General features: G+C 42.0%; 1 protein-coding gene across 2 annotated transcripts in view; it reads right to left on the minus strand.

The window, feature by feature from the left end:
• Window positions 1-5,281: 5,281 nt before the first annotated feature.
• Window positions 5,282-18,416, minus strand: part of ZBTB11 (zinc finger and BTB domain containing 11) — a 41,630-nt gene continuing 28,495 nt past the window's right edge. For both annotated transcript variants that reach the window (XM_053564982.1, XM_053564983.1), the window contains exons 6-11: window positions 17,714-17,959; window positions 14,028-14,172; window positions 12,684-12,801; window positions 9,104-9,262; window positions 8,822-8,997; window positions 5,282-7,465 (exon numbers count right to left, since the gene is read on the minus strand). In XM_053564982.1, the coding sequence (XP_053420957.1) occupies window positions 6,948-7,465; window positions 8,822-8,997; window positions 9,104-9,262; window positions 12,684-12,801; window positions 14,028-14,172; window positions 17,714-17,959 (1,362 nt within the window). In that variant the 3' untranslated portion in view covers window positions 5,282-6,947. The remainder of the gene's footprint in view (window positions 7,466-8,821; window positions 8,998-9,103; window positions 9,263-12,683; window positions 12,802-14,027; window positions 14,173-17,713; window positions 17,960-18,416) is intronic.

The raw sequence follows: 18,416 nt of genomic DNA on the forward strand, positions 1-18,416 counted from the left end.
CCGTCTCTACTAAAAATAGAAAAACTGAGGCAAGAGGATGGCTTGAGCCCATGAGTTGGAGGTTGTTGTGAGCTATGATGATGCCTGGCATTCTACCCAGGGCGACAGCTTTAGACTCTGTCTCAAAAAAAAAAAAAAAAAAATTAATGTCCTAAAGCAATCCATCTAACCTATTCAAGATAGGCATCTTTAGGGTAGGAACTAAATTTACCAAACAGTAAGAATGGGAGACAGGGAGTGAAGGTCAAGCAGGACCTAAACAGTCCAGACCAGCTGCATCCTGCCCTAGCCTGAGTGATTTCATTTTATTTTTACCGCATGTGGTCTCACTAGAAGTGGGAGAGGGAAGAAGGGAGCCCCCACCCTTCAAACACACTTACCAAAGACTTAGCAACAGGTAGCTGGGGGTGGGATGAGAATACTGACATCCTGACTTTCCTGGGAAGACAGCCCTCTACTTGGGAGCAGGTGAGGAGGGAACTCTGTGTTCTCTCGTTTGCAGCAGGCTGGAGTGTCCACTTCACTACCTGAGATGGAGAAGGGAGGGAGGAAGTGGGCTTCATTCAAGTATCACACTCTTGCCTTCCGTAATTAATTTGCATTGGTTTTCTTGAATAGATGTTTTCTCTGTTAACTGAAGAATAATGAGGTTCATAAATTTGGAAAGACAAGTTCTATTTATCATAAGGGTTGTGGCATGCAGGGTGGCCAATCCGACAGGCTAGGAGGCATTAGCCTCAGGTAGATGCCAGGAACATGCACTTTAAGGGTAAAATAATAGGAATAGGACTTTATACTGTATGGGGTTGCCAAATATATATATTTAATTAGTTATAGGAAGAGTCATGAATGTTTATGAAAAGAGAAACGTGCACTGTGCAACTTGAGCTTCAAGCTACTTCATATTTATGAAAAGAGAAATGTGCACTGTGCAACTTGAGCTTCAAGCTACTTCATAGGATCCATGTTCAGAAAATAGCTGCATTAGCATTATCCAAGGGGGGAATTTTCCTCCCTCCAAAGTCATAAGGCAAAGCAGAGGACACAAAAATCCTCCCTGTGCAGCCTCCCTAGACTGATCAGAATCACTCCATGCTTGGTGGTCTCATCCCAAAGGAATGCTTGCCAGTTATTATGCCAACACCACAAATAGGGTGGAGCAACATTAGGTGGTTGATTGAAACCAGCAGTGGATCAAGTATTTTCAAAAGGCTAGATCTTTGACTTGAAATTATACTGCAGAGCTATAGTAACCAAAACAGCATGGTACTGGTATAAAAACAGAGACATAGACTAATGCAACAGAACAGAGAAACTCTTGGGGGTTTTTGCATGCATACCCTGACCTGGTTTGAATTCCGGCTGAGAAAAACAATGCTGAAAATATTAGAGTTTAAAACAAACTCTGAAAGTGTCCAGAGAAGGCATACATTAACTCAGGCTAAGTAAACCAAGAAAATACAGCACCTCTCTGACCTCTTCAGAAGGCTTTTATTGATTTCCAATAAAGGTGCATATGTAAAAGATGGATTTAAAAGGATCTCAAGTTCCTAGAAAGACTGGATAGAGAGACAGGGTAAGTGGTAGGAAGTTGGTAAACAGCCTATGATATATTTAAATAAAGGGGGAGGCAAAAAAAAAAAGGGGGGGGAGGCAGAAGTAGTTCTTTTCATGCAGGGGAACTGAAGGAGGTTGCCTAATCTAATGATAAATTCTAAGAGTTTAATCCCTCCCATCTGTTGACTCTGGAACACATAGGCCTAGTCCAGCCTGTCTGGGTGCCTCCAGGTTCTTTTCACCTTCTGTGGATTTGAAGAACCCCTACCTATTGTTCCTCTGCGTATGTTCCCCCGGATACCCCAGGATTGAGGTGGGGTACCCCATTGAGAACTCAACCTATCTACCTCCCACATTAACTCCAAAATAAAACCATCTGATCGTCAACAAAGCAGACAACAACATATACTGGGGGAAAGAGCCATATTCAATAAATAGTGCTGGGAAAATTGGAGAGCCACTTGTAGAAGAATGAAATAGGACACTCATCTCTTGCCATATATAAAAATTAATTGGAGATGAATTGAAGACTTAAATGTAAGGCATGAAACCATAAACATTCTAGAAGAAAATGTAGGAAAAACCTCTTTTAGACACTGGCCTAGGCAAAGAATTTATGACTTACGCCCCAAAGGCAAACATAGTAACAACAAAAATAAGTGAATAGGACTTAATTAAATTAAAAAGCTTCTGCACAGGAAAGGAAATACCAACAGAATGAATAGACAAGTTACAGAATGGGAGGAAATATTCACAAACAATACATCTGACAACGGATCCACAATCTACAAAGAATGTAAACAAATCAGAAAAAAAAATCAGACCCATCAAAAAGTGGGAAAATGATATGAACAGATGTTTTTCAGAAGAAAATAGACAAATGAGGATCGGCGCCTATGGCTCAAGTGGCTAAGGTGCCAGCCACATACACCTGAGCTGGAGGGTTCGAATTCAGCCTGGGCCTGCCAAACAATGACGGCTGCAACCAAAAAAATAGCCAGGCATTGTGGCGGCTGCCTGTAGTCCCAGCTACTTGGGAGGCGGAGGCAGGAGAATCGCTTGAGCCCAGGGGTTGGAGGTTGCTATGAGCTGTGATACCAGGTCACTCTATCCAGGGCAACAGCTTGAGGATCTGTCTCAAAAAAAAAAAAAAAAGAAAGTAAATAGACAAATGGGGTTGTGCCTGTGGCTCAGTGAGTAGGGTGCTGGCCCCATGCACCGAGGGTGGCGGGTTTGAACCGGGTTTGTTGCCAAACTGCAACAAAAATAGCCAGGTGTTGTGGCAGGTGCCTGTAGTCCCAGCTACTCAGGAGGCTGAGGCAAGAGAATTGCCTAAGCCCACAAGCTAGTGGTTGCTGTGAGCTGTGATGCCACAGCACTCTACCGAGGGCAATAAAGTGAGACTGTCTCTCTAAAAAAAAAAAAAGAAAGAAAAGAGACAAATGGCCAACAAGCAGGAAAAAATGTTCAACATCAGTAATCATCAAGAAAATGCAAAGTAAAACCGCAATCACCTTACCTCTGTTAGAATAGCTATTACTATTCATTTATTTATTTTAAGAGACAGAGTCTCACTTTATCGCCATCAGTAGAGTGCCGTGATATCATACAGCTCACAGCAACCTCCAACTCCTCGGCTCAGGCTATTCTCTTGCCTCAGCCTCCCAAGTAGGTGGGACCACAGGCACCTGCTACAACGCCCGGCTATTTTTTTTTGCAATTTGGATGGGGCCGGGTTTGAACCTGCCACCCTCGGTATATGGGGCCAGTGCCCTACCCACTGAGCCACAGGTGCCACCCCAGAATGGCTATTATTAACAAGTCAAAAAACAATTGATGCTGTTTTGGACGCAGAAAGAAAGGAAAGCTTATACGCTGTAGGTGGGACTACAAATTAGTACAACCTCTATGGAAAACAGTATGGAGATTCTTCAAAGAAATAAACGTAAACCTGCCATTAATTTTAACAATCCCACTGCTGAGTACCTACCGAAAGGAAATGAAGTCATCTTATCAAAAAGGATAACTCAAATGTTTACCAGCACAGCACAATTCACAATTGCAAAGATCTGGAATCAACTGAAGTGTCCTTTAATGCTTTTTTTTTTTTTTTTTTGTAGGGACAGAGTCTCACTTTATCACCCTCGATAGAATGCTGTAGCATCACAGCTCACAGCAACCTCCAACTCCTGGGCTTAAGTGATTCTCTTGCCTCAGCCTCCCACGTAGCTGAGACTACAGGCACCCACCACATCACTCAGCTATATATGGGGTCGGTGCCCTACCCACTGAGCCACAGGCACTGCCACCTGAAGTGTCCTTCAATTCATGAGTGGTTAAAGAAAAAATGGAATACACACACACATACATATATAAATACATACATACTCCATGCATCCATATGTGTGTATATATACATATATATACACACACATATATACATATACACACATGGATGCATGGAGTATGTATATACATACATAACAAAGAGTACAACTCAGCCATAAAAACAAATGAATTAATGTCTTTTGCAGCAGTATTGTGGGAACTGGAGACCATTACCCTAAGTGGAACATCTCTGGAATGGAAACCAAAGGCCATACATTCTAACTAGTAGGTGGAAGCTAATGGATATGCATTGTACAGAGTGATATAAAGGACATGAGCGGGTGGCACCTGTGGCTCAGTAAGTAGGGTGCCGGCACCATATACCAAGGGTGGCGGGTTCAAACTCGGGCCTGGCCAAACTGCAACAAAAAAATAGCTAGGCATTGTGGTGGGCCCCTGTAGTCCCAGCTACTCGGGAGGCTGAGGCAAGAGAATTACCTAAACCCAAGAGCTGGAGGTTGCTGTGAGCTGTGATGCCATGGTACTCTACATAGGGTGACAAAGTGAGACTCTGTCTCTAAGGAGAGGGGAAGAGTACGAAAGTGGATGTGGGATAAAAACTTACCTGTCAAAAAAAAAAAAAACTTACCTGTCAGGGGCTCGGCGCCTGTGGCTCAAGCGGCTAAGGCGCCAGCCACATATACCTGAGCTGGTGGGTTCGAATCCAGCCTGGGGCCCGCCAAACAACGACAGCTGCAACCAAAAAATAGCCACATTGTGGCGGGCACCTGTAGTCCCAGCTACTTGGCAGGCTGAGGCAAGAGAATCACTCAAGCCCAGGAGTTGGAGGTTGGAGGTTGCTGTGAGCTATGATGCTACAGCACTCTACCCAGGGTGACAGCTTGAGGCTCTGTCTCAAAAAAAAAAAAAAAAACTTACCTGTCAGGGATTGATGCCCGTAGCTCAGTGGTTAGGGTGCCAGCCACATACACTGAGGCTGGCGAGTTCCAACCTGGCACTGGCCAGCTAAACAACGACAACTGCAACAAAAAAATAGCCAGGTGTTGGGCGGCGCCTGTGGCTCAGTGGGTAGGGTGCGGGCCCCTATACCTAGGGTGGCATGTTCAAACCCAGCCCTGGCCAAACTACAACAGAAAATAGCTGGGCATTGTGGCAGGCACCTGTAATCCCAGAGGCTGAGACAGGAGAATCACCTAAGCCTAGGAGTTGGAGGTTGCTTTGAGCTGTGTGAAGCCATGGCACTCTACCAAGGGCGATAAAATGAGACTGTCTCTACAAAAAAAAAAAAAAAAAAATTTAAGACGTGAAACATATTGACTACTAGCAACTGATTTATGAATTAAAATACTGATAAGGTCAACACCAAAGCTTATCCTTTCAAACAAGATCAACATCTTTTATTTACATATTCATGACATACATCAATGGTCTTATACAATAACTAAATCTAATAACAATGGTGAGGATGGAACACAAAAGACGATTCCAAATTTTAGTTCAGGTTGAAACACTTTTTCACTAACTTTAAGATATAAACGAGCAGCCATTTAAGTATTTAAGTTATAGGCTGTATGTCAATTCACTTCTTAAAATTGAAAGTCAGCCACATAGCTATTAAAACAATGGAAAATTTGCAAATGCAAATATATATACATGTATAATGCATGCACAACTATCACATTTATTATCTTTAAAGCCATTTTTAAAGTAAACTGGTAAGCATTTTAATTATACATAGTATATGTACATCAAGGCACATTCTTTTCTTGTGCTTTAGGAATGATTTACATGTGATCTACTTATTTCTTAATTTTATACCTTGTAACAGCTTCTAATAACCTAAAAGCTGAATTTTAACAATTATAGCTTGAGTACTAGTTTCCTAGAGAGAAATGTGGCATCTCCCCATGCTTATTTTGAAAATCAGAAAACTGGATAGCTTAGAGAGGTGAGAATTTAAAAAATAAACACATGAATTAATATAATTTAGTTTTCAGGTAACTTTTAAAAATAAGTTATCTTCAACAATTTGGTGGGACCATAATCAATTTCTTCAAGTATTATTCTACAATGAGGGCTGCACTGGAGAATACTCAATATTCTGAAATTACTTGACAATCATATGGTATCCACAGGACCACTGTCATGTTTATATTGCTATCCTATTTCTCAACTACAGTTTTTCAATAAAATTAAACAATTAAACATGATACAAAAGCTGAAACCATAGCAAACCTAACTTGTTCATTCTTCAGCAAAAGAATGAGATTTTTCTTGTCATTTATTGTCCTTTGTTATCAAGGAGAAATTTCCCATTAACAGTGTTTACGAACAATGCTCTTCACTCATGGTCAATTTACTTACCTTGAAGGGAGTACAGTAAGGCTTTAATAGGCATTTCATGCATTTTAATGGCATTTAAAATATTAGCTATTCATTTATAGCTCCCCATATAAATATATTGTGCAAACTTGATTACAACACATAACTCATTAAGTGCTTTAAAATAGAACAAAGAACCCCTTAAAAGGGGTTAAAATAAATAGTAAGTCAAGAATCACAGATCTAAACCATTTAAAAAATGTAATATACCTCTGCATTCTACTGAAATGCTAATTTATATTAGAATTTTTTAAATCTATAAACTGGGCAAATGAAATCACAGAATCTCTGTATTTTGAGAATAAAACAGAAAGAAAGCCAACTGCTGCAGGCTTTTAAACTCTAAATATATAATAAGATAATGTCACAATACAAATGGAACTGTACGGTCTTAAATTTAGTACAGTCATTTATAAACATTAATTCATAAAAGGTCTATCATGATATATCACTGCCATCAAATATATTTGTTTTCAATTTCTTTATAGTAAATGAACTTTTCAAGAGAACCCAATGGCCAGACAAAAGGTTGGGAAACGTTACACCACCAATAGTCCAGAGCCTTGACGTGTAACTGCTAAGTGGATAGTCACACAATATTGTAAACAAATGTTCCATGAGTTCAGTGTATATGTCACTTTTTATCTTTGTTACCATATTCATTCTGCTTCTGCGATATGTGCCACCTCTACTTCAACAGTTTGAATAGCTTCTGCAACTTCAGACAGCTTCTGTCCTTGCTGTTGTGCCAATACGTAATTCACTACTTGCATAATACTTTGGTCAGAAAGCGTAGATACCGATGGGCACTCTTCAGTGGCTGCAACAGCCTCCAGAGCTTCAATAGTTTCTCCTGTCACTACCACAGTCTCAAGTTCTTGAGGACCACTACTTTCTTGTCCATGCATGTCTGCTGTTAAGATGCTAACAGCATGCTCCACTTGAGTTCCTTGGTTATGAAACTGAAGGGTATCTTTTTCCAGCATAATTTTGCAAGGCACATAGTCTCTGTGGAATTTGGTCATATGTTTACGGAGTGTTCGAGCATCTATGTAGGCTTCACTACATACGGGACAGACATAGGGCCGTTCACCAGTATGTGTTCTGACGTGACGTTTTAGAGAACGGGCATCAGCCCAAGCTACTCCACATGTTAAGCACTCAAATGGCTTAACACCTATTAAAAAAAAAAAAAAAAAAGTATACCTATGGTGAGGTACAAGTACCAAAATATATTTATTTACTTAATTTTTTTTCTTTTTTTTTTCAGACAGAGGCTTAAGCTGTTGCCCCTGGGTAGAGTGCTGTGGCATCACAGCTCACAGCAACCTCCAACTCCTGGGCTTAAGCGATTCTCTTGCCTCAGCCTCCCAAGTAGCTGGGACTACAGGCACCCACCACAATGCCCAGTTGTTTTTTTGGTTGTAGTTGTCATTATTGTTTTGGCAGGCCCGGGCTGGATTTGAACCCGCCAGCTCTGGTGTATGTGGCTGGCGCCTTAGCTGCTTGAGCTACAGGCACGAGCCTTATTTATTTAATTTAATTTATTTATTTATTTATATTTTTTATTTTGCAGTTTCTGGCCAGGGCTGGGTTTGAACCCACCACCTCTGGCATATGGGGCCGGCGTCCCACTCCTTTGAGCCACAGGTGCCACCCATTTTATTTATTTTTTTTGGGACAGAGTCTCTCAGTTGCCCTGGGTAGAGTACTATGGCATCATAGCTCACAGCGACCTCCGATTCTTGGGCTCAAGTGATTCTCTTGCCTTAGCCTCCCAGGTAGCTGGGATTACAGGCACCTGCCACAACGCCCTGGTAATTTTTTTTTTTTTTTTTCCTCCGGCCGGGGCTGGGTATGAACCTGCCACCTCCGGCATATGGGACCGGCGCCCTACTCCTTGAGCCACAGGCACCGCCCTTTTTTTTTTTTTTTTTTTTAAGAGACAAGGTTTTGCTCTTGCTCAGGCTGGTCTCGAATCTGTGAGCTTAGGTGATCTAACCATCTTTGCCTCCCAGAGTGCTAGGATTACAGGCTTGAGCCACTGCACCCAGCACCAAAATATATTTAAATTGCCTTAAAAATTTTTTTTTTAAATACAGTAGCCCACATATCTTATTGTCTCAACTATGACAATCATTAATCGGGACCTAATGGATTTACTTAGAATAAATAAGATTCTGAACTATAATCTGTCTAAAGACATTCCCATAGATAGAAGTTACTGAGAGACAAATTTTAGTTTTCATGCATAATCTCAATTATCCCTTCACAGCAATCCTATAATCCAAGGGTAATGAAATAGAGGCTTCAAACAATTTAGTTCAGTATAACAATGTTGATGTAGAATTTAGTTCACCAAAAAAGGAATCTATCTACTTACACCATAACTAGGTTCAGGATCACTTCTGTCACTTGAATAAAAATATGAAATTAGTCTCTTATCAAGTACAGTAAAGGGCTGGTGAAGGAAGAATCACTACTACTTTGGCTTTTGTTCTATTTAAATGCATATAGTGCTAAGTAGAGTTACCTTCGTGGTTGTTCATGTGTCTTCTATACTCTCTCAACTGAGTGAATTTTCTTCCACATTGTTCACACACCCGTTCCAGGTTTTGTTTTGCTCTCCCTTTTTTCCCATGGGTAGCTTTCTTTACATGTCTTCTGAACAAAGCTTTCTCATAAAATTCTTTGCCACATATATTACACCTGAAATAGGGGAAAAAAAAACAAATTTTTTCCAATTCACCAGTAGCCATAAATCAATCAAAGCACATATACATCTCAAGTTCAGATTCTTCTCAAATTTACTCACCTATAAGGCTCAGTGACAGAATGAGACTTCACATGGGAATACCAATCTTTTTTCCAACTGTAGCACTTGTCACAAAATTGGCACTGGAATGGCTTCACACCAAGATGTTTGTTCATGTGTTGACGAAGATCTCTAGCTTCAAAGAAACTTTTTTCACATCTGCAATAAAGTTCAATTACCCAAATTTTTTTTCTTCTTCTTGGAGATAGAGTCTTACTATGTCACCCCAGTAGAGTGTCATGGCACCATTGCTCACAGCAACCTCAAACTCTTGGGCTTAAGCGATTCTCTTGCCTCAGCCTCCCAAGTAGCTGGGACTCTAGTATGTGGCCAGAACCCTACTCATTGAGCTACGGGCACTGAGCCAATTGGATCTTCTTTTTCCTTTGAAACAAACTGTTTATAGGTTCCTAGAACACCACAAGATGTTCCCAATTTAAAACAAAATAATTCCCTAATATTTCATTCTTGCATCGAGGCTACAGGATTTTAAGTTCTTTTATTTCTAGAGCACTAGCAATGTTTTAGGAAAAAAATGCATAGTCCGGGTGTGACAGCTCATGCTTGTAATCCCAGCATTTTGGAAGGCTGAGTCAGGAATAACACTTGAGCTTAGAAGTTCAACATGGCAAGGTCCTATCTCTAAAAAGAGACATTTTTTTAAAGTTAGCTGGGTGTAGGGGTATTGTGCCTGGAGTCCCAGCTACTTAGGAGGCTGCAGCATGAGGATTGTTTCAACCAAGAGGTCGAAGTTGCAGTGAGCTATGATTAAGCCACTGTACTCTAGCCTGGGCAACAGAGCTAGACACCTGTCTCAAACAAACCAACAAAAGCAGCATGTATAGTTCCCAAGGTTATTATAGAAGGAATTTGTGTGTCTCCCCCCTCACTTAATCCCCTTTTATAACACCATTCACCCCTTTCATTCTCTATCCATGTATGACCCAAGGGATGAAGCAACTACACAGGCTTAAGTCAATCAGAAGACAGCATTCCTTTGTCCACAGACTGGCCCATCACTAGATGTAATCACAGTAAACCTTGAGGTTTTTCTTTTTTTTGAGACAGAGTTTCACTATGTCACCCTCTGTAGAGTGTAGAGGCATCACAGCTCACAGCAACCTCAAACTCTGGGGCTTAAGCGATTCTCCTGCCTCAGCCTCTCAAGCAGCTAGGACTACAGGTGCTTGCCACAACACCCGGCCATTTTTTGGCTGCAGTTGTCATTGTTGTTTAGCAGACCCGGGCCGGGCTCGAACATGCCAGCCTTCATATATGTGGCTGGCGCCCTAGTCACTGAGTTACAGGCGCCGAGCCATAAACCTTGAGGTTTTTATAGCAATTATCAGAATAGAAGTTTGACAATTTGGGATTTGAGAACCTATGAGGCTTAAACCATTGCCACTGTCTTGTCTATAAGAGCCTGAGAGAAACTAAACGCTAATGAATGTAAAGGTAGCGTACATTACACTTCTCAGACTCCTAGACTTCAAGTTCTTGAGCTCTCACTTCTGGCTTACCTGAAATCTGCACAAACAGTAAGTAAAGGCTAAGTTAGACTGATAAACTGCCTGGCTGACTGCTGGATGCATTCTGGCATTGGTGATATTTGCAGAATATTGTGCAAGTTCCTGAACTGTATATTTAAAAAATGATCACCAGGCTCGGTGGCTCACACATGTAATCCTAGCACTCTGGGAAGCAGAGGTGGGTGGGATTTCTTGAGCTCAGTAGTTCGAAACCAGCTGGAGCAAGAGAGAGACCCTGTGTCTACTAAAAATAGAAAAATTAGCGAGGTGTTGTGTGGTAGGCGCCTGTAGTCCCAGCTACTTGGGAGGCTGAGGCAGGATAATCTTCTGAAATCAGGAGTTTGAAGTTTTTGTGAAGCATGATGACATGGCCACTTTTCTCAGGGCAGCAGAGTAACACTTTGTAGAGACAGAGTCTCACTTTGCCGCCCTCGGTAGAGTGCTGTGGTGTCACACAGACTGCAGCAACCTCCAACTCCTGGGCTTAGGCAATTCTCTTGCTTCGGCCTCCAGAGTAGTTGGCGCCTGCCACAACGCCCCACTGTCTTTTTATTGCAGTTTGGCCAGGGCCAGGTTTGAACCTGCCACCCTCGGTATATGGGGCCGGCGCCCTACCTACTAAGCAATAGGCGCTGCCCAGATCAGTTTTATGTTATAGGAATTTTACCAATTATAAAAAAAATTTCAGGAGGCATTGGAAAATGAAGAGGAGAAAGAAACTCTAGCTGGTAGTGAGACTTTTTTTTTAATAGAGTCTCAAGCTGTCACCCTGGGTAGAGTGTCATGGCATCATAGCTCACAGCAACCTCCAACTCTTGGGCTCAAGCGATCCTCTTGCCTCAGTTCTTCTACTTTTAGTAGAGATGGGGTCTCACTTTTTGCTCGGGCTGGTCTCAAACTCATGAGCTCAAGCTATCCACCCACCTTGGTCTCCTCCCAGATGCTAGGACTACAGGCCTGAGGCACCTTGCCTGGCCAAGACTTTTCTTTGCTATAGTCCCCACTCCCAGATAAGTACATTTGGACAATCTTTTTTTTTTGTAGAGACAGAGTCTCACTTTATGGCCCTCGGTAGAGTGCCATGGCATCACACAGCTCACAGCACCCTCCAACTCCTGGGCTTAAGCAATTCTCTTGCCTCAGCCTCCCGAGTAGCTGGGACTACAGGAGCCCACCACAACGCCTGGCTATTTTTTTGTTGCAGTTCAGCCGGGGCCGGGTTTGAACCCGCCACCCTCAGTATATGGGGCCGGCGCCTTACCAACTGAGCCACAGGCGCCACCCTGGATAATCTTTTTAAATCACTCTGAATGAGTGATTTGTGTATGGATACATGATTTATATCTCAAAACTGTTAAAAATATAAAAGGAACACATAGTCAACCCCCCCAAATGATTAAAATCAAGATTGAACTGAAATTAATAGTTAATATTAATCTTCAAATATTTTTTCTTTTGTAGTTTTGGTCGGGAGCCGGGCTTGAACAGCCACCCCCAGCATATGGGGCCAGCGCCCTACTCCTGAGCCACAGGCATTGCCCCCAAATATTTTCTTTTTCTTTTCTTATTTTTCTTCTGAGACAGAGTCTCACTTTGTCACCCTTGGTAGAGTGCTATGCTGTCACAGCTCACAACCACCTCCAGCTCTCGGGCTCAAGCAATTTCTTATCTCAGCCTCCCAAGTACCTGGGACTACCTGGGACTACAGACAATGCCCAGCAATTTTTTTTTTTTTTTTTTTTGCAGTTTTTGGCCAGGGCTGGGGGGCTGGGTTTGAACCTGCCACCTCTGGTATATGCAGCTGGTGCCCTACTCCTTTGAGCCACAGGCGCTGCCCACACCTGGCTATTTTTTAAGAGATGGTGTCTCACTCTGGCTCAAGCTGATCTTAACCTGAGAACTCAGACAATCCATCTGTCTTGGCCTCCCAGAGTGCTAAGATTATAGGCCTGAGCCCCACTTCACCTGGCCCATTATTTTTTCTTTGCAAAACAACTTTTAAAGAAACAGAATAGGAAACCAGTTGAATGTTTCACACATTAAATACTTACTGAGTGCAATGATAGCCTCGAACCTCAGGCTTTGGCTGGTGTTTCTTGAAATGCTTGCTTAGTCCAGAGCCCCTATGAAAAGACTTTCCACAAACTGAGCAATGGTACTTGGACTCTCCTGTAAAAATATAAAAACCTCTATCAAGAAGATGTGGAAGCTAAAACACTTAGCAAATTATCATCTAAGAATAATAATAAATGATGTAAAAAATCCCTATTTTCCTCTCAATAACTACTGTACTACCCAAAGAATGTGATATGCTTACGTAATCTATGGACTGTAATAGTAATAAAATTAAATACAAGTTCTACAGCAGATACATACCCTTCATTGGCCATGACTATATTACTGTTTTAAAGCATCTGAAAATAAGTATGAATGGACAAAAAATAATAAAAGTATAAGCCATCTACCATGCTGACATCATATCTGTCTACCATTCACTTTTTGGTTTCTTTTGAAACAGTTTCACTTTGTCGCCCTTGGTAGAATGCTGTCACATCCTCGCTTACAGCAAACTCAAAGTCTTGGGCTTAAGGGATCCTTTTGCCTCAGCCTCCTAAGTAGCTGGGACTATAGGCACCGGCCACAATACCCAGGTAATTTAAGAGACGGGGTCTTGCTCTGCCTGGTCTAATACCTGTGAGCTCAGGTAATCCACCCACCTCGGCCTCCCAGAGGGCTACGATTACAGGTATGAGCCACCACGCTCGGCCCCCCTCAACTTTTTATTTTTTATTTATTTATTTTTATTTTACTTTTTATTTTTTTGAGACAGAGTCTCACTATGTCACCCTTGGTAGAATGCCATGGTGTCACAGCTCACAGTAACCTCAAACTCCTGGGCTTAAGCGATTCTCTTGCCTCAGCCTCCCAAGTAGCTGGGACCACAGGCACCGCCAGAATGCCTGGCTATTTTCTTTTGTCATAGTTGTCACTGTGGTTTAGATGGCCCAGGCCAGATCCAAACTGGCCACCTTCGGTGTATGTGGCTGGCACAGTAACCACTGTGCTATGCATGCTGAGCCTCCACTCAACTTTTTAAAAACATGATCATTTCTTTATGCTTGGATCTAAATTATGCATTATTTAACATTCAGTACATATTTTTCTGCACTGAAGGTAATAATGAATATTTTTACACAAATAACATAGCTTTAATACCAGATTTAAGAAAACCTTGTAACTTTAAATACTGCCTTATAATAAAAAACTGAACATACATAACAATATATCAATTTCTAATGCAATTGCAGCATAATCAATGTAATAAGGTAACAATATAAAATATTTATATGTATATATAACAATATAAAATTATGTTGATATAAATCTCTCATTACCTGTATGAATACTCATATGTTCTTGTAGACTCCGTTTGGTAACAAATGACTTAACACATAATTCACATTGGAACTGCTTTTGTGATTGATGGAGACTTTGGTGTAATTTTAGACCATGCTTGTAGATAAAAGTCTTTCCACAGACCTAAGACAGAAAAGGGGTGTTTAATTCAAGGAAAAAAAAGAGACACTGGTGTTGGCTCAGCACCCATAGCTCAGTGAGTATGGTGCTATTTCTGAAGAATGAAGACATAAAAACTAGTTTACATAAGTATTTGTTAATTAACTAAAATTATAAACAAAACGACAAAGTGCAAGTTTATTTTTTTTCTTTTCTTTAAGTGCAAGGTTATTTTATTATTATTATTTTTTTGTGACAGAGTCTCACTTTGTCTCCCTTGGTAGAATGCCGTGGGTCACAGCTCACAGCAACCTTAAAATCTTGGGCTTAAGAGATTCTCTTGCCTCAGCCTCCCAAGTAGCTGGGACTATAGGCACTAGCCACAACGCTGGGCTATTTTTTAAAGATGGGGTCTTGCACTCCTGAGCTTAAGTAATCCACCCACCTCAGCCTCCCAAGTGCTAGGATTACAGGTGTGAGCCGCCTTGCCCAGCCTAAAGTTCAAGTTTAAAACACAAATGTCAACGATACTAGTAAGCTGACCCATTTTCTGATTCAATACTTAACAGATACTGTTGCTATCTTTCTTAAATTCATATTAACACTGGAGGAGCTGAAAACAGCACAAATAAACCTTGTGCTATCCTTGAGACTGGTTAAACAGTACGCCTTATATTAAAAGAGACAAAGGAGGCTCGGTGCCTGTGGCTCAAGCGGCTAAGGCGCCAGCCACATACACCTGAGCTGGCGGGTTCAAATCCAGCCCAGGCCCGCCAAACAACAATGACGGCTGCAACCAAAAAATAGCCGGGCATTGTGGTGGGCAATGGCTACTTGGGAAGCAGAAACAGGAGAAACACTTCAGCCCAGGAATTGGAGGTTGCTGTGAGCTGTGATGCCATGACACTCTACCCAGGGTGACAGCTTGAGGCTCTGTCTCAAAACAAAAAGAAAGAAAGGAGCTTAATTAAGAACAATACGCTATTTCATACCACACGAACTTAAACAGTGCTTCTCAAACTGTGGTGAAGAAACATTTTTTTCCCTTTCTTCAATCTATTGGGGAAAATTTTTTGTTAAAAAAAACAATAAAACGGTGGCGCCTGTGGCTCAGTCAGTAGGGCGCCAGCCCCATATACCAAGGGTGGCGGGTTCAAACCCGGCCCCGGCCAAACTGCAACCAAAAAATAGCCGGGCGTTGTGGCGGGCGCTTGTAGTCCCAGCTGCTCGGGAGGCTGAGGCAAGAGAATCGCTTAAGCCCAGGAGTTGGATCTTGCTATGAGCTGTGTGAGGCCACGGCACTCTACAGAGGGCCATAAAGTGAGACTCTGTCTCTACAAAAAAAAAAAAAAAAAAAAAAAAAAAAAAAACAATAAAACTGGCGTGAAAAGGATGGGCTTAGGTGGCTCACATCTGTATTCCTAGCATTTTGGGAGGCCAAGGCAGGAGGATCACTTGAGGCTAGAAGTTTGAGACAAGCCTGGGCAATAGGGAGATCCTGGGTCTGCAAAGATAAAAACAAAAATTAGCTGAGTAGGGCCAAGCAAGGTGGCTCATGCCTGTAATCCTAGCTCTCTGGAGGCTGTGGTGGGTGGATTACCTGAGATCACAGGTTCCAGACCAGCCTGAGCCGGAGGGAGACCCTGCCTCTAAAAAACAGCCGGGTGGGCAATGCCTGTGGCTCAGTGGGTAGGGAGCTGGCCCCATATACTGAGGGTGGCGGGTTAAACCCAGCCCTGGCCAAACTGCAACAAAAAAATAGCTGGGTGTTGTGGCGGAAGCCTGTAGTCCTAGCTGCTCAGGAGGCTGACGCAAGATAATCACCTAAGCTCAGAAGTTGGAGGTTGCTGTGAGCTGTGATGCCACAGTACTCTACCAAGGGCGATAAAGTGAGACTCTGTCTCTAAATAAAATAAAAATAAATAAAAAATAGCCAGGCATTGTGGGCACCTGTAGTCCCAGCTACTCAGGAGGTTGAAGGAAGAGAATTCCTTGAGCCCAATAGTTTGAGGTTGCTGTGAGCTATGATGTTACAGCACTCTACAGAAGGTGACAAAGTGAGACTCTGTCTCAAAAAAAAAAAAAAAAAAAATTAGCTGGGTATGGTAGTGTGTGCCCATTGTCCCAGATACTTGGAAGGCTGAGCTAAGAGGACTGCTTGAGCCCAAGAGTTTGAGGTTGAAGTGAGCTATGATCAAAGCCCCTGCATTCCATCTTGGGTGACAGAGTGAGATCCTGTCTCAAAAGAAAAAAAAAAAGTGACAACAGCAAATTGCTATGAAAGTTTCTACATGCTTACTCTCTATTTTGAGTAGTGGTATACTGGACTCAGTATTTAAATTTATGAATAAAGTGGTTAGGACTTGGTTTCAAATTAATTGGGGTGGGAGTAGGGCAGTAACAGAATACATAAAACACTTCTGACCAAGAGCTGGTAACTACTGAAATTGGGTGAAAAGGGTTAATCTCCTTGTCCATATATTTTATTAACATATAATAAAAAAACTGCAAATGGCTCAGCGCCTGTAGCTCAGCGTCTAGGGCACTGGCCACATACACCGGGGCTGATGGGTTCAAACCTGGCCCTGGGTCTGCCGAACAACGACAACTACAACAACAACAACAAAAAATAGCTGGGCATTGTGTGGGGTGCCTGTAGTCCTAGTGACTTGGGAGACTGAGATAAGAGAATCACTTAAGCCCAAGAGTTGGAGGTTGCTGTGAGCTTGTGATGCCATGGCACCCTACCAAGGGCGACATAGTGAATCTCAAAAAAAAAAAAAGAACTGCAAAAAAGGGAGAAATACTAAAAATCCCATTGGTTTCAAAACTATTTAATAAAAATAGCAAGTCATGTTTATACGTAATGCCACAGGTGCTCCCAGAAATTTTTCACTGTTCTAAAAAGCCAGGCCGGGTGTAGTGGCTCATGCCTGTAATCCTAGGACTATGGGAGGCCGGGTGGGTGGATTGCTTGAGCTCAGGAGTTCAAGACCAGCCTGAGGAAGAGAGAGACCCTATCTCTTAAAAAAAAAAAAAAAAAAAAATCAGGGAGGCTTCTTGCCAGGTGCCTGAAGTCCCAGCTACTCGTAAAGGTGAGGCAAGAGGATTGCTTGAGCCCAAGAGTTTGAGGTTGCTACGAGCTGTGATGTCACGGCACTCTACCCATGACCACAAAGTGAGACTGTCTACAAAAAATTTTAAAAAGCCTAAAGCTGGCTAATCACTGGAGTCATGTTTTGGCATTTAGGTACCTTCACCTTTACAGAAGAACACATAGCTTAGGTGGGACTTTTACTGACCAAGGTGATTTAAGCTATGAATTCCTTTCTAGTCCTGGTTGGTCCTGCTGAAGGTTAAGGAATGGCTGGAATGATAAATTGGTTATTCTTACTATGCACACTCTCTGGACCCTAGTAAGTTTCACAGACAACTTATGGATTCCTTTCAAACTACAAAAAAATAAATGAGTCAAACGTCTCTGATGGTCTAGGGTGACTCTAGAATACATATCCTCATAATTAAGTTCTTTCTTTAAATGACAAAATAAATGTTATAGCTTTACCTGGCATGCATGCGGTTTTACACCCGTGTGCTTTAACATATGTATTCGAAGAGAATATAATTTAGGTAATGTCCTTCCACATATGGAACATATAAATTCTCGTTTGGTTCTGCCCTTCTCAGACGATGTTCCTGATGCCTCATTAGATGTGGAACTGGAAGAGGATGAAGTAGGTGCATCTTTTCTGGCATGGCGAATAAGGTGTGCTCGTAAGGAGGCACTGTACTGAAACTGTTTTTTACACAACTAAAAGAGAAAGTATGAGACAAAAGAGACAAAATTATGTCCAAATGTATTACCATTACAAAATATTAAGTTAAATTAGACTCATTCCAATTTTCCACTTGTAACAATTATATAAATCAATAAACACATACCATGCAAAAAAAACATGCTAGCTACCAGATTATACAGATGGAAGGGGTAAGACTGAGCCCCTTAGGGAAGACAGAGTAGGGCTACAGTACAGGATTTGTATGTAAAAAGATGAAATATGGGTGGCGCCGGTACCTCAGTGGGTAGGGCGCCAGCCATATACACCGAGGCTGGCGGGTTGGAACCCAGTCTGAGCCAGCTAAAACAACAATGACAACTGCTACAACAACAACAACAAAAATAGTTGAGGTTGAGGCAAGAGAATCGCTTAAGCCCAAGAGTTTGAGGTTGCTGTAAGCTGTGACACCATAGTGCTCTACTCAGGGCG

Source organism: Nycticebus coucang, chromosome 16 (assembly GCF_027406575.1).
Source record: "Nycticebus coucang isolate mNycCou1 chromosome 16, mNycCou1.pri, whole genome shotgun sequence".
In the NCBI taxonomy this organism is placed as follows: domain Eukaryota; kingdom Metazoa; phylum Chordata; class Mammalia; order Primates; family Lorisidae; genus Nycticebus; species Nycticebus coucang.